Source organism: Urtica dioica, chromosome 8 (assembly GCF_054948205.1).
Source record: "Urtica dioica subsp. dioica isolate 48M chromosome 8, U.dioica_male_clone48M_v1_H2, whole genome shotgun sequence".
Lineage (NCBI taxonomy): Eukaryota > Viridiplantae > Streptophyta > Magnoliopsida > Rosales > Urticaceae > Urtica > Urtica dioica.
In genome coordinates, this window is record NC_142763.1 from 36,157,385 (window position 1) to 36,174,396 (window position 17,012).

The 17,012-nt window shown below is 35.0% G+C and overlaps 2 protein-coding genes across 3 annotated transcripts; one reads left to right on the forward strand and one right to left on the reverse strand.

The window, feature by feature from the left end:
• The first annotated feature begins 1,468 nt into the window (after window positions 1-1,468).
• LOC149389560 (ubiquinone biosynthesis COQ9-like protein) lies at window positions 1,469-3,576 on the forward strand. Its single transcript, XM_089621755.1, has 6 exons — window positions 1,469-1,872; window positions 1,953-2,060; window positions 2,424-2,591; window positions 2,673-2,844; window positions 2,997-3,070; window positions 3,214-3,576. Exons 1-6 carry the CDS (start codon window positions 1,594-1,596, stop codon window positions 3,292-3,294), a joined length of 882 nt encoding a protein of 293 aa, XP_089477881.1. The 5' UTR covers window positions 1,469-1,593; the 3' UTR covers window positions 3,295-3,576.
• Window positions 3,577-7,009: 3,433 nt separating this feature from the next.
• UBC23 (ubiquitin-conjugating enzyme 23) lies at window positions 7,010-14,236 on the reverse strand. Of its 2 annotated transcripts, none has more exons than XM_089622949.1 (8): window positions 14,095-14,236; window positions 11,199-13,229; window positions 10,512-10,652; window positions 9,519-10,001; window positions 9,019-9,085; window positions 8,759-8,898; window positions 8,120-8,431; window positions 7,010-7,659 (listed from the first exon to the last, which is right to left on the reverse strand). In XM_089622949.1, exons 2-8 carry the CDS (start codon window positions 13,218-13,220, stop codon window positions 7,408-7,410), a joined length of 3,417 nt encoding a protein of 1,138 aa, XP_089479075.1. In that variant the 5' UTR covers window positions 13,221-13,229; window positions 14,095-14,236; the 3' UTR covers window positions 7,010-7,407. The 2 variants fall into 2 exon arrangements, with proteins under 2 accessions (XP_089479075.1, XP_089479076.1); XM_089622950.1 differs by having other exon boundaries at window positions 11,199-13,232.
• Between the last annotated feature and the right edge of the window lie 2,776 nt (window positions 14,237-17,012).

Here is a 17,012-nt window from a genome sequence, read left to right on the forward strand (position 1 = left end):
TATATTAAATATCATTGATATTAATTTATTTTATTATTGTTTAAATATTTTGCAGGATATCCATTTTCTGCGATTTACTGATGCGAGTATGATATATTACGTTATTAATCATGGTATACCTCGTACAAATCGGTAAAATTGGAGGTGCGGCTTAGCAATTGTAAGCCATATTATAAAGAGAATTGTCACCAGATAAGCCATTTGAAAATTGTGAATTTCATTTTAGCCAACTTTTTTTTAAGATAATAGCCATTAGGCTGATGTGGCAGCTATTTTTATACCCTTATTATCTTTATTTTTATTAGTTAATTAAATAAGATTTTTGAAATTAAAAATAACCAATTTCTTATTCAAATCTCCCTAATTAATATGATCTCACGCTCTCTATTCTATCTCTCTCTCATTTTTCTAATTTCTCTCACTCTCTCTCCAAAATCTCTTTGAAACAGTAATGGAACACGAAGTCGAAATTTCGCAAATCAAATAGATTTTTGAGTGGAAACAGGTCAACAAAAACAACCTCGTGATTTTGTCACAGAAGTTCGATGATTTTAGCCAAATTATCTTCGCACTCTGACAGCCACCACGATCGCGATAGAGAGTGCGAAGAAGACAACTGGAAGTAGAAGCGAGAGAAGGAGAGAGAGCTCGCGGCGATAAAGGAGCAATATATGGGGTTAGAAGCGCCCATTCGTTGTCATATTGACTGCTACGGCAACAGAGATTCCGATGAGATTCGTGATTTGTATGGTTTCTGAGTAGTACATTGCTCGTCATTGGAAATTATTGTAAATTATCGTTAATAGATTACTAGTCCTATTTTTTTCTACTGGTTTTTGAATCGGCAGTTAATTTTTGGAAATTAACGTTTGGTTTTCTATGGTTTCAGACTTTTTAGCTTTATGAATTGTTTGTTAATTTGTGTTGATTATCATTAATATGCTCTGAATCGTTAGTTAATTTATGTTAATAATAATCAGAGACTAATTTTTCAAAATTACGAATTTTCTTCTATTTTGACTACAAATGATTTACACATTTTTTTTCATTGATTTCGAATCCAACCAGCAAGATTATGATTTTCTTTTTTGCATTTTTTAGAAATTTAATCTGTTTATTAGGTAACTACTTTTTTAATTTGTGGGATTGTAATTTCTTTTTTTACTTCTGAAAATTAATAATTAAGGGAAATTAAGTGAAAAAGTTAACATGTGTTAGCTATTAAAAATTTCAAAATGCTGATTATATTAAAATTATAATCTTTCAAAATGGCAATTGCTAGAGCGTCCTATTATAAATTAGTAAAGCTATTCGGCACGATTCACGATCCGAAACAATCCACTCACGGATTGACACGTGGCACTGAACATCCACGTGTCAATCCGTGAGTGGATCGTTTTCGGATCGTCGTGCCGAAAATCTTTTCCTATTATAAATTGATTAGAAGAATACACGTAGACCCGACTGAAAAGGTCCGACGTGTAACTTCAAAATAACACTCGTTTGTTATTTTTGCTATTAACTCTCGAAGAAGAGTTGAGGATCTCGCTTCTCTTTCTTCTCCAACAGAACTCATTCGTTCGGGATCTCGAAATGTATCGCATGCCGGCGAAGAAGCTTCTCATCGGCCTCTCTGCCCTACGAAATCGAAGCTCCGTTATCCGATTCCCTCATTTCCAACGCCTTTTCTCTTCGGTGGACACTCAATCTTTCTCTAACCAAACCCCTGATTCACGCCATAACCACCACCACCACCAAAACCCTAGCTCTTTTGAATCCGCGTCTTCTTCCTCCTCTGCGCCGGGACCGAGTCCGACAACAGACTACGAAGACGAGCAAGCTCGGGTGCTTCGCGCCTCGCTCTTCCACGTGGTCCGTGCCATCACACCTCTCTATCGCTTTACTGTCTGTTTGCGTTGTCGGAAATTGTTAAAAGTGATTTTTGGTTGCAGTTGAAATTGGGATGGACTGAGTCCGCCATGATCGCCGGTGCCAGAGACGCTGGTGTGTCTCCTGCTATAGTTGGCTCGTTTCCGCGGAAAGAAGCTTCTCTTGTCGAGGTATATCTATATACGTACGTGTGTATTCTATTCTCCACATTTTTTAGGTCTTCGTTCCATTTTTGCAGCACTTTCTCTGTGGCCACTAACCAATAGTAATTATCAGTCAAGAAAAGTTTAGCCGCAAAACAGAAGGCCCCTTAACCTCCAACATATATAGCAGATCGTATTGTTAAATTAAATCACACACTTTATAGCATTAAAAAAAATGAACCTAAAAAATCAGGGACAAAATTGAATATGAATGGCAGTGTGTAAGTTGAATAAATCGAGATTGTTGTTTCAAGCGTTGGAATCAATTGAGATAATTATCCTAGTATGCGTTGGTCTTGACATTATTCTCTGCTCTGAATTATGTTGCAGTTTTTCATGGATGAGTGCTTACAAAAGCTAATCGATAGAATAGAATCCGGGGAAGGAGAGGAATTGAAGCTTTTGATACCAAGTGATCGAATTTCAAAGCTGGTCAGAATTCGCCTGGAAATGCAGGCTCCTTATATCCATAAATGGCCACAAGCTCTTAGTATCCAGGTATCTTCCTCTCTTCTCATATATTCCTTCTAATAATAATAATAATTTTGCAAAAACATTGCTTGATAATGTAATGTACAGGCATTACCAACAAATGTCCCAACGAGTTTTAAACAACGGGCAATGCTTGTTGACGAAATCTGGCACGCCGCCGGTGACAGCGCCTCCGATACGGATTGGTATGTGAAGCGAACTGTTCTCGGAGGAATTTTCTCGACAACTGAGATCTACATGCTTACCGACCATTCCACTGGTAAATGGAATTTCACGATATCCTTTGGCCCTTGTTTTGTGTGTACAGGTTTCTTTGCATGGTTAACACTGAGTTGTTTGTACATGTGATTCTATGATAATCTCTGCTATACGATGTTGTATAACTAATTCGATAGCTCATGGTTTGTTTAGACTTCCGTGATACATGGGCTTTCTTGGATGCTCGAGTTAGAGACGCTTTCGATTTCAAGAAAACCATCCAAGAGGTACTTGCTATATATCTACTATTGAATTACTGAAATAGTCGCATATGTGACACCTTACATGTTGTTGAAATGGTTTCTGATTCTTTCCGTTTGAGAGGTTGAACATCTGTAATGCTGAATCCTTGTGCTCGAAAATCTTTCAGGCAAAGTACTTGGCTGAAGCTGTTGGAGCCGGGATGGGAGGTTCTTTAGATGGGTTTGTTAAGAGAGTTTTCCGGACATGAATGAACTGATTGCTTGGGCTACAAGCGTCAATCAATGACAGAAAACTTCTCCATTTATACTCTGTGTGCGAAGTTAGCGATCGAGCCTGAACTGGATGTCATTGCTATTGCAAACTTTACAAGATCTTTGTGCTGTTATCTTTAATAGTTTGAAACTTGATCTAAGTGCCTAAATTTTGGACTGGCTGTTTTCTTCTCAATTTACATTTAAATTGAGCATTTCCTTGCGCTGTAAATAAATAAATTTTGGAATACAATGGGAACTTTGAATGACCAAATAAAGACACTAGAAAGTTGAATGAGAGTCTGTTTTAGCAGTATGTATAAATAGATCGAAAGAAAATGAGAATAGAAGTCATTTGAATAATAGTAAATAGGCCACCTTTTTTTTTTAAAAGCTCATGGATTCAACAGGGCGAGGGATTTATGCCAAAGATAACCTTTGCCCTTTAAATGGAAAGACAGCAACAAGTTGAAAATTCTAATATAACGGACTGAAAAAACAATATTTTTCCCCACAAATATTTGCAGAAGTTTTAGAAATTTGAGTTAAGAAAGAATGAGGAATTAATATAATTATTTAAATAAGAAAAAAATTTGTACAATATAGCCCTTTGAAATTAATTTGATTAGTCAAATAATCAAAGTTTTAAGTTTTTAACAAAATAATCAAAGTTCTCAAAAACTAAATTTGATTAATTTTTTTGACTTATGTATAAATAATTCACCATTTTCATGAAATAAACAATTCATCGTTTTCAAAAAATTTAATTACATAGTAAAAGATTATTGAAAACTGCTTGGTACATTTTTAAATAAATCAATAAAAGTTTAGAAAGATGGCTTTCTGTATCAGGGCCCCAAGATATAACGAGGTCTTAAGCGAAAATTAATAATAAGGCCTTAATTTTTTTTTTTTAATGAAAATAGTTTCATACCTTCTATCGTTATAATATTTTGGTCACTATTTTTTATTTATTTATCATTTTGGTCTATAAACTATTGATTTTGTAGCATGTTGCTCTTTTCTTTTCTTTTTTCTTTTTTTTTCTTTTTTTTTAACACCTAAAAGCTTACACATATTTTCAAACTAAAATATCTTATTATTTTATAGAAGAAACTGAAAAAAAAAATTATATTTTGACCATTAAAACACTAAATAAAGATTAAAGAAAAGAGATTTATAACAAATTTAGCCACTTCAAACGTTGTGATTGTATTTTAGTCAACGTTTGAGAAAATTGATAGAGATGCCACTTCAATGAGTTGACACTTAATTAGTATTTACAAAGGCCTTATATGTCCTTAACTCAGATCATATTTTTTAAATTAATTATATTGTTTAGTTAATTAATTACACGTTTTATTTCCATTATTATAGTGGGTAGTTATTTTTTTAATTGAACTATGCGATTCTCTCTCTCTCTCTCTCTCTCTCTCTCTCTCTCTATTGTAGTGTGTGTATGAAAATTGAATTACTTTTCATTCAAACCTTCTTCCCAAAAATAAGAAAAATCCCTCATTCTCTCCTTTTTCATGTAACTCTCGTTAACGCATTTGACTATCACTTCTCTCTTTGATTATACATAAATAAATAATAATTAATTAACATAGAAGCCATTCATAAATATATTACCTATTATTAATATCCTTCCTTCTCTTTCTCTTTGTGACTATTTTTCTTTGTTTTGTTTTCTTGTCTCACTGTACTTTGAGAGACTAATTGATTTTTAAACGATGCCTCATGTGGTCGTGCTATGGTTTTTGTGGCTTCATTCGCATATCAGTTCAACGAGGAAGAAAAAAAATCAGTATTTACTGTTATTCTGTGGAGAATATTATGAACCACTACTACCGCAAATCGGAGGCTGCCACGTGCGCCATCATATGTTGGCCAATGGAGATGCGGAAGCACACTTGTTTTGTATGGATTCAAGTTTTTTTTTTCCTTTCCATGATTCCATCGAATGTAAAATTTTGTTTTTCATGTTTTATCAGGTTTTACTTCTGAATTTTGAATAATTACTGTAATTTTTTATTTTCATTAATAATAATTAATTATTGTAACTTGTTTGTCTTCATCTTCGTCTACAAGTTTTTTTTTTTTTTTTTTTTTATGAATTTCTTTGTAATTAATAATGGCAGTTACCTAAATTGCTGGATTCCAGTAATCACTTTATTTTTCTTAATTTCTGAAATCAACTAGTTAAAAAAACTCTAGACAAGGACAAAAACGAATTTTAAAATGCTAAAATTTTTGCCGTATCAGCAAATGGTCTATTTGACTAAAACTTATTAAACGTTGGTTAAATTACAATTTCAACATTTCAATTTAGCTATATTGCTAGAGAGCCTTAAAGATAATTAGACTTTTTGTGCATTGTTTTATTTTAGTGATAATTTTTAAAATTATAAAGAAGCTATTTAAGTTTGTAAATATGTTTTAAGTCGATTAAAATGATCAAATGCTACAAATTTAATAGGTTAAGGGACCAAAATGGTCTAAATAAAAAGATAAGAAATCAAAATACCATAATCACAAAATTAAAAGGTTGCCAGATTTGAAACACAAATGTATGTTTGTCCGAAGAAAAAGAAAACAGTTATTCCCGAAATATTTAAAAAAATATGAGTGAGATATGAAAAATGACGTTAGACACGTGCTAGTAATGTAATTTTCTCATTATTTATACGTTTGACGATTAGTAAATAAAATACCACTAAATAGCTTGTTTATTATTATCTTTTATAGAATTTATGTTTTTATTGAGTTTATGTTTTTATTGCAGTGAAATACTGAAAACCCTGAAAATCCAGTTTATGATTTTATACCTCTAAATATAAATATGTATATTTGTATTTTTTTATTGCGATTACTATTGAAAAATTTCATAACTAATTTAAAACATGCATCACTTTTCATATTTCATAACTAATTTATACACACGCGTCATTTTTCATATTTACTCGTATTTTCAAAACATTTTACTAGTAACCGTTTCTTTTTTTTTTTCAGATAAAATACCCTCGTGTTTCAAAAATTTAGCCACAATTTGTAAAATATGATCATCAATTATTGAAATCTAGTCAGCAATTATTAAAATCTGATTAACTGTTATTGAAATCTGAATGATTGTTATTGAAATCTAGTTAAAAGTTATTGAAATTTGATCAATAGTTAATTGAAATATGATCATCTAAAATCTGATGAACGGTTACTAAAATCTAGTTAACTATTAAAATCTGGTTAACTGTTATTTAAAACAATTATTTATGAAAATTAAAAGGTTCAACGACTAATATATATTGAAAAAATTACGAAAAGCGGTTACTTTCGACTATTTCTACATAGATAATTAACTAGTTTCTAATGTTTTTTTGCCTTCATAATTTAGTCCCTGAAAGGTGTGCTGATCTTATGTAATACTAATAACGTATCTTGAAACTAATTTGCCGTCAAAATTCTCAATATGCAACAAATTGGAGCATAGATGAGTTAGACAAAAAGATTGAACTTTTTTGGAACTTACGATCCGTGACTTGTATTATTATTACCAACGTTCAGCAAGTAAAAAAATAATAATAATAATAATAATAATTCTCACAACGGTCAAGATTTTTGGTCTAAAGTCCGAATCTAAATACTTCAAACGCAAATTCTCATTGTATTTGCCACTATCTGGCAGCAAAAAAAGTTGTAAAATGCAAGACAACATGAAAATAAACAGGTCAAAATTTCATTCTTTGATTTGGTACAGAATATCCTGAAACAAAAACAAGCGCAAAGACTCTAATTGTTTAACCATCTAAATAAAAATCACCCCAAAACAAAGTTCCAGAAATGAGAAGTCAGCTCTTAGAAGCCAATTCCAGAAAGACTCATTTTATATGGCTAAAATGTCGTCATAAACCCACAATTTAAATCAAGAAACCCCAGCAGTTTAAAATGGGTCAAGGGTTTCAATATTTTTTTTCTTAAAAAAAAAAAAAACATGAGTGTTTTTCAGTTTACAAATTATATGAAATGAAGAACTGAAATCCAAATAAAACACGGATGGGCTTACATTGACCGAGTGACTGGATGAAAACATCGAGGACGACACTGAGCCCCGATTACGAGCGTTGAAGATGCTTGAATTCGTCACAGTCGGCTCCGATTTCAGAGAGAGCCAAGAAAAGCTTAGACACAAGCTTGGCCAGCATCAACTTGAAACCGACCGAAGTTGAATTTGTGTCACTCTTATCACTCAAAGACGCGTCTTCCGTGAGAGAGCCTATTAAGTAGCCCTTCATATAAGCGTCACAGGCCTTGAGTATGTAGTTACCGCGCTTCTTGAAGTGCTCTTTGACGAGTTCCTCAAAATCCTATGATTACACAATTGAACGCATAAACCAGTTACTAGGGTTTGAAAAACCAAACAATGTACACGAGACTCGGCTTAAAAAAGTCAAGCTAGCCATTTGTTATTCTTGTGCTTTCATGATTGATTGAAGATATATAACAGCACTACAGCATTATAGATCAGCTCTTATCCTATCGATATACCATTAGAAAAATATGACACAAACAAATTGTTGAGACAGAATTGCGGATTTTGAATATTTCGGGAGCTCTGGATTACTCTCCTACGAGAATCCCAATCTAAATGTGCAATGCTTTTCTCTTGTGCTCTCCCCGATTCCTATATAATACAACTTTTAGTTATTCCATATTAACCCCTTAACTATCTATAAATTGTTATAATTACCCCATCCCTGAAATCTTAACACATATATGCATGAACAAGTATACCAAAATAAGTGAAGTGGTATAAACGATCATCACCTTCGGCGGCCTCCGCATGAGAAACATCATAGTCTTACAGCCCAATAAGAAAGTATTCTCGTTGTACGACAACGAATTTTTCTCCCCTTCAGCTGTCCCGACCTGCTTCTCATAGCCAGCTTCGTTAAAGTACGGTTTAGAATTCAGCACCAAGCCTTGGAGCGAAACCAGAACTTGAAGTATGCTTGATGACTTTGGATCCCAGACTTCATTTCCTCTACCAGTCCAAGTATTCAAAAGGCTGAGACACACTTTTCCTTCCTCGTAGAGATTAGGGTTTATACGCCACCCGCCAGAATGATAGTATGCTGACTGTACACAGTAAAGCATGCCGGACAACATTTGACTCCATTGACAAGCTCATACAAAATACATGATTGCCTAGTAATCAAGAGACCGGTAACTCTCACAGAAGTCTGACAAAACTAATTCATTTTCTCCTCTCTCAATGGATATTTCTAACCTCTATTAATATGAACTCTTAGTCATGCTATTTTTTACCTTAAGCAATTAATTGAATCTTTCTTTATAAATATAGTCCTAACAACGTCAAAGCAAAATTAGGAATTGAAGAAAATTAATTTAGCACTACCTAGTCCTTTTCTTATTTACAGGAACGTAAAGTAAAGAAACTCTTACAGGTGGGACGTCCGGGTACTCTGGCGGAAGATGAAAATCAAAGAAAAAGAGCCCATCTTGGTAAGGGGTCCCATATGCCCCCACAATGACTGCTCTCAGAAGATCCATTCTATCCTCATAAACCCGTACATAGATTCCATCTGTTCAAAATTTTATTCCAAGTGAGCAAGTGTTTCGCGAAATAAAAAAAAAAAAGGCTCGTGATATGCGACTCTTCAATTAAGTTTAATCATTCTGCAGAGGAAATATAATATTCTTACCCGGAAGGTTATTTTGAAGGATGCCCCAATCTTGCTGAACCTTTTTAAACCACCTTTTTCCATTTGTCTGCACATTCCATACGTTGTAATTATAAGAACTTGAAAGGGGTCCTTTCAATTTTACATAAATAGTGTAACCACGGGTTTTACTCATAGGGCCATGCTTATCTTCTGAATAAATTGTAGAGATGTTCAGACAAACTAAAGAGAGACGACGAACAATGACGACTTTGAGCAACAAAGCAACATGTTATTTTTTCTAAAAGAAGCTGGTAAATTATATTATATTGGAAAATAACATTTCCGCAGTATCGAATAGCTAAGTTACACCTATGAATCTTACATGAAGGGGAGTTTTGACAGAGAGATTCTCGAGAAATGTATATCTGAGAAATAAAAATAGTCTGATTCTGATATATCTCTTGTCATATTATTTACGGTGAATGTACTAATTTCTGCTGGACATGAATACTAGATTTAGGGAAAAAAAAAATGACTACCTGGGCAGTTGTACCAAAATAATAATGATCAAGGGGATCGACGGCAATGTCGAAGCGCTTGAAACTGCTGTCATCAACTTCCTTGCAGTCGGAAGCATCTGTTACTCGGGTTTTCAAATCTTCCTCAGTGTCTAATTCTTCTTCAGCATCACGGGCAACTTGTTCCTCCTCTTTACTGTGATGAGTCTCAGTATGGCATCCATCAATAACAATAGACTTCTCATTGTCATTGGTACAATCATTTTCCTTCGAAGTCTCCATCTCGTCTTCATGGTGAACTTGTACTTCACCTCCATCGTTCAAATCTGGATCGAGAGGCTCAGAGATTCTCTGTCCTCGGGAAAATATTCCAGAGGCCAGTCTTGTTACAAACCTAAATGCAGCCAAGGGAACAGACAGTGCCGGATTCCTCCCAGTATTGTAATCTCTGCCCTCTTCTGATTCGGAAAACATGTCTGAGAACGTATTTTGCTGCTCATCCTCCTGAAGATCAATGGTTGATATTATTGTGAGCAAAGGTACTCGGAGCAGAATGGATTTTCTCTTTATTATTTGTCAATATGAATAAAAGACACAAGGTATACACTGTTACAACTGCTTCTTAGAAAAGCTGATAAGTACCTAACAATACCTAATATTAATTCATTTACTGCTAATAATTAACCCTATGTGTCAGGAATGAATTATTTTAAATACACAGATAAGTAGTGGCCTTATTGAGTACGTCATGTACGTCTTTTTACAGTTATTCATCTTGTTCAACATGATATTGCGACAATTTTTCAAGCCCAAAAGCATCATAGTCATTATGTTGCATTCTTTATATACATACAATCATACACTCACATTTTCAAGTCAATTTGTCTCTTTTTTTTTAATTCTATTTTAGTAACCAAAGATAAATCATCTAATGCTAAATGCAGTTTTTAATTTTCTAAACAGTGGGGAAATTATATATTGAACTGATGGCTTTGTCGTCAAAGAAATACAAACCTCATTAGTATTCTCATGGGAAACCATCCCATCATCGTCTTCGACTGTTTCCCAACTAGCAGCATCGTCACTAACATCACTCTCAGCAGAAATAGAATCATCATCATCTCGTCCAACCACGTAAATTGCTTGAGGCCCGACCTATAAAGTAAACCAAAGACGAAAATAATATCATATACCAAGACTGGAACATTATATCAACGCAAACAATCTAGAACTAGCTTTCTGAATCGGCAGGAGTGACTTTTGAAAAATGAGGAAGTTGAAAGTCTAAAAAATACCATCAAAGGGAAAAAAAAAAAAGTTTTTCCGAAAGAGCAAAGACATTGTCAAAGTTTTAAGCGTTAACCAAATGATCAAATGAGTAACTTTTCCCATACTTTCATTCACTTTGACCTGGCTTTTATGTTCCTTTCATCCGCAGTTTACTGATGAGGTTCAACTTCAATTTCACAATTTAGCTGATTTTGTACTAGAATTATGTACCTTCAAACTGCATATCTTATCAATCAGATGAGATGTGGTAAATGTTTAAAAGCGTTTTTGTTCAGAGTTTCTGTAGAAGGAAGTGAAAGTGTCCATGACCATTTATAGCTGGGACAAGAATTATCCTAGTGGTGCCGAAGATTAATTAAAGAGATGAAATAAATCTTGGTTAGGGTGCTTAAAATTAGAGTGTGCGCATACCGTGGATACCATCCCATCAGCCCATGTAACTTCAATGTCACCATCCTTGAGACCAGATATATTCCCAACCCAAGAGAGATCTGAGAAACTTTCAGAAGCATTGATTGAAGAGTCTTCATGTGTCTCATGTGCTTGGGCTTCATTTGATGCACTCTGCTGATTCGATTGATCACCCGAGTCCATCTCAAGAGCAGCTGATTCTGCGGGAATAGACACTGGAGACAGTCTAACCACAACATCTCCATAACAGTAGTCGTAATCGGGATGCCCCTCGAGCTCATAAACGCTCACGATCTCCTCATTATCGAACTCTCTATGATCTTCAGGCCTGGAAACAGGTTTCAGCCACCTTACGCAAGCCGTCTTCTCTTTGGAGCTAACACTTTTCACGACACCAACACGCCTGGGTTCAAGAGCATCTTCAACGTTATCGGAGGCCTTTTCCACCACATACTGCTCAGCGACAAATTCGTGGTCGCCGGGGTTATCAATTGGAATCAAACTTGTCGAGCTCAACCCACGTTCTATAGTACCATCTTGCCAGGCCACATCAACGCGTGTCCTGGTATTGACAATAATAACAGCCCTTTCAAAATCTTCGTCCTTCTTTCGAGGCTTTTTGTCCCTCCTAAGCAAAACTTTCCGAATCTTTTTTCGATGAAGAGGCCACGTCTCGTGCACAGGCTCCTTAGATTCATTCGAAGCATTGCTTCTGTTATTTTTGTTTCTTCTGAACGATGAAGTCGCTGGGTTAAGATTCGGGGATTCGTTATCCCCAATCGCATCCTCTTGCGTACTATCTTCGGAATCGTACCCGCTTCCCATTTGAGACGAATCTAATTCACCATTAACAGAATCGTGAAGTTCTAGTTTTGCTAGGTCCTTATCCAAATGAGTGGATGACGATGGCGGCGGCGGCGGCGACGAGTAAAGGCACCAGTCACCTAATTGCCAATTCGAGTATGCAAAACAAGACAAGAGCTTCAAGTTCTTTGGACTCTGTTCTTCGGCTGGAGTAGTAGCTGAATCTGGCCCATAACCAGCAGAGGCTATCCAGTAAATGAAAACTGAGCTGACAGTGACCTGTGTGACAGTACCTTCTGAACGATTATGCCTCCACAAGCCTGACAACCACCTAGAATTCTTGAAAACTGATGAGCTTGCTTTGACTCGCTGGCCAGGGTAGTAAGGAAAATGCCCATCCTCAAGGGTATTCTTGGATACCGGGGTGAGACGGAGAGGGTCAGCTCTCATAACTTTACACACAGAACCGTCATCAAACAACACTGTCACATTATCCAGAACATCGTCAACTCTTCCAAGCCAAGGCCCGAGAACAATATAATCACCCACAGCGAATTCCCTCACGCGTCTAAGCTCTTTGGAAGAAACATCTTTAACCATCGAGTTATCGTGGGCCAGCATATCGGCAAAGATATCGACATCTATCACTACACCCACTTGCCCTGTCGGGTCTGACGCGGCGGCAACAAAATCCCCGTGTAAGAATCCTCGGTCGATAACAGTCAAATCCTTGATACTCCGGGTTGACTCAGATTGATCCATCCAGAGCACTCGTGCCTGGTCAGGAGGAAGAGGGCCGATCTTGAAACCACCCAGGTTCCTCTTCTTTTCACCACTCTTGTTCGAACTCTCATCACCAACCTCTCCAGAGTCACCCTCGTCCTCGCCGCCATCTCCGTCATCATCATCACCATCCTCATCTCCGTCATCGTCATCTTCTTCATCATCAGTGATGCTACTATCGGACTCCGGATCACCAGCTATTTCTGTCACGATTCCAATCATCCCATCTTCTCCTCTTACGACATCCTGTCTATAGATATATCGGAAGCTGGGTATGTTATTAACCACATTGCTGTTCATTCTACCATCATTGCTTCCATTGTTACTAGGATCGTGATCGGCAGAAAGATCATTTTGGTTTGAAGAATTGCACTCCCCTCCACTTGTGGTTGGCTCGTTGACAGAATCAACACTGTCATTATTCTCAAACCCCATCCTGAAAATCTGCTAAAGGCGAAAGAAGAAAAAAAATTATATCTAATGTCGAATAAATGGCACTATAACAATGGATTTGCCATAATAGCATTGAGATGTAAGACCCGATTCTATCACAATCTCTGTTTTCTAATCCTGCCATGTACATTCTAAAGCAAAAATGACAAACTAGTGATTAAACAACCATAAGCCTGTTGATAAAAAAAACACCCAAATTCATTCAACTTCATAACCCTTAGTTCAGGTGTTTTCAGCAAATGATACTTGCATTTCCTTGTTTATTCGAGTTCAGCTAGTTATAAACAGGCAATAAGCAATGATGTAACACGCTATTCTAAATTCAAAATAAAAACAAATTTCTAGCTTTCTGAGAAAAGAATCAAATCAGAGTAAGAGACAAGTTTTCTCTATATATATAAAAAATATATATATATAAATAAAAAAGCGTCTCCATCCATTCGAATAAAAACCTATACTCGGCATAATCAAATTGGAACCAATAACAGATTTCAATGTCACATATAAATCGTAAAACCAAATGAAACACACAAAAAGAAAAACACTGATAATTTTCTCCAAGAAAACCAATCAATCCACAAAACAAAAACAAGGTTCAATCCAGGCGTTACTTCCAAAATCCTTTCAATGAACGCAAAACATGACTCCGACCTCATTCCGGTCAACAAATTACAGATTGCAATTACATAATAAGTAAAGCCCACACGAATTTATTCACACGCAGAAACGCAAGATTATATGTATCAGCATGTAGACAAACGAATAGAAACACGATTTTAAGAGTGAAAATAAGCTCAAAATCGAGCTACAAGAGCGATAAATTATTGCGACGAGGTCTTTGAATGAGCAGATTCACCTTCTGAAGAATCTATCTGAGCGAATGCGAAGATAAATATATCGACGACAAATAAGAAAGAGAACGAAAATTTGAAGAAAACAAATATAAGAAAGAAAAAAGAAAAGTGTTGCAGCCTTGCAGGCGAGGCTGGGTATTGTTTGAGCCGAGGAGAGAAAGAGCAATAAACGAAATGGAAACGGGATCGGGGTATATTGGTAATTTTAACCTATACGATTTGCTTGTGGGGTCCATGGGTTTTGATCAGACATGTTTGCGTGTTTTGATGATCGGCGAATCTCATCCGATATCCACCGTTGGATTTGCGGACTAAGTCGACAGTTTAATTTATGCTTTCTTTCGTTGTCCAAATATATAGATATAGTACTAGAACCAAGAATTGGTTAATATGGTTTTATATATTTGGGTTTGTTATTTCATGTCTGGTACTGAATTACATTAATAAAAGGGAAAATCTGGATGAGTTTTATTCTTTTAAAAAATTATGTATGATGTTTGACTTTGTACTTTCTTAAATCTATGGCTCATAACCCTATCTCACCGCCTTTCGAAGAGCTTAATCTCTATTTCGTCATTGACACTCCTCGTTTATGCGTTGCTTTTTGAAGGGAGCGACGTTTGTAAAGCGTTCGTGACAATGGCGTTGTATGAGAATCGTGTGTGCGTGTTTTTTGGTGTAGAGTTTTAAATTAAAAAAAGAAAGTGATAAGTGGAAAATGAACTACCAAATATGTGTTTCTTTTTTAATGGAATGTATTGGTTTTGATTTTTAATTTTCATTTTTTTATGATCGATTTGTATATGTTTATCGAATGAACATATAAGGTTTTGACTTGATCTATTCAATAAAAAGAGCGTTATAAACCACTATGAAATACTCATAGACAAACAAAAAAAACGACTTGTAATCATAAACAAAAAATTGCTATAAACTATTATAAATTATTTTAAATAAACAAAAATGTATGATTATTGTAAACATATGGTTATTATAAACCACTGTGAATCATTTATAAACGGTTCAAAAAGTGGGTGGTTTCGAGGTTTTGTTGGATTTCTAAATTTTCGGGATTTCAATTTTAAAATACAAAACACGATTTTTCATGCTGTTGTAAGTAGTATTTACTTATTTATTATTTAGTCGTGATTAGTTAATGAATGGTAAACATGTCCTTTTATAATCGTTTCAAATGGTTTATGGTTACTTTACAATGTAAATAAAATATTGGGCTATTTTAATAAATCATGTGAATTTTTATGTTATTAAGTCAATCACTTTCTTTTAATATTTTGTTTGTTGTTAAATTATGTATTTTATTCATGACTATAAAGTATGAACTAGTATTTTATATTTTTATTATGTTTTGGTTAACTTTCGTGCATTTGAACTTTATAGCTTGAGTTGAATATATAAAATTTGAGTCAAATACTGGTATTAAGATAAGACTTGATAAACCGATATAAGAGGGTATAGATGAAACTTAGACCTGTGAAGGAAAAAAAAACCCATGGAATCAATAGAGTAGAGAAACCATCATAATCGTGGAATATAATGCAAGGAAATAAAGTACAAGTGAACAAAATTATTTGATAAAAAGTTTATAAAAATAGAACACTTGTGGGGGAATTCACATGATAAAGTTTAGACTATATAAGACGGAAACGGAATACATTGTAGCAGTATATTATAATTATTCTCATAGGCGAAATTAGTAACTGCTTGGTTTTTTAGTGAGACTTTGGGGTTGTTTGGTAGTTAACTCAAAAAGTTTTTGTTTTCTATTTTTAATTTTTGTAGTTGTACTAAAAAATTATTTTGCAGTTGTTTTCAAAACGCTGTTTGATACAGTTTTCATTTTTTTTTTGAGAAATTGAAAAAACTGAAAAAAGTGTTTGGTACAGTTTTCATTTTTGTTTTTAAAAAAATGTAAATAGAAGATGAGGAGAAGGAGGAGAGAAGAGAAGAAATTTTTTTCCAAAAACATATTTTATTTGTTTTCAGTTTTCTTTACTCTTTTACAAAACAACTTCAAAATTTTAAAAAAAAACACAATTTTCACTTTTTATTTCCTATTTTTTTAACTCAAAAACACTTTTTGAGTTGATTACCAAACATCACCTTTGTGTCTTGTAGCTTACATTTTCTCTCTAAGGGTTTGTGAGGGTTTTGATATGGGAAAGTGAGTGTGAGCAAATTTTGAGAAACACAAAGTGAATATTTGTAGGTCGGAAACGCTGAGAGATGAGAGAAGCTTGAAGGGAACGAGTGCTATAAATGGTGATGAAGATGGCGAAGTGGGATTGACGGCATCCTTCATGGCAAAGAACTTGGACCTCACAGAGAGGGTTGATGTTGATGGTGAGAGAGAAGAGCTGCTTCTGATAGTGGGGAAGATATTTGCTTCGAGAGGTGTTTGGATGAATCTGGAGATGCAAGAAGCCTTGGTTCGTCAAAGAGATAAAGTCGGGTATCTTATAGATAAGGTTCGGTGAAAGGGACAACAAAGACAGAGTTCTTGGCGAGAGGCCATGAACGTTGAAAAAAGCGCACTTCATTCTTCAGGATTGGCCATCACATTTGGCGATAATGGAAATAGAGTTCAAAATCTCTCTATTCTGGATTAGATTATGTGGGCTGCCACCGAGATTGTTGAATCTCACAAGTGCAAAGGAGCTGGCAAACATGTTTGGAAGGTTTGTGAGATATGGTGGAGGATTTGGGAATGTGCTAAGAATGAAAATCAAGGTGGAAATTAACAGAGCTCTCCGCTTGGAGTTTTTTTGTTATAGAGAAGACCTTGCTCCTCTGTGGATACAAGAAAAGTATGAAAATCTGAGACGGTTCTGTCACAAATTTGGAACGCTTGGACATGAAAAGGATGAATGTACCAAGAACAAGCGGATGATAGTGATGGTGA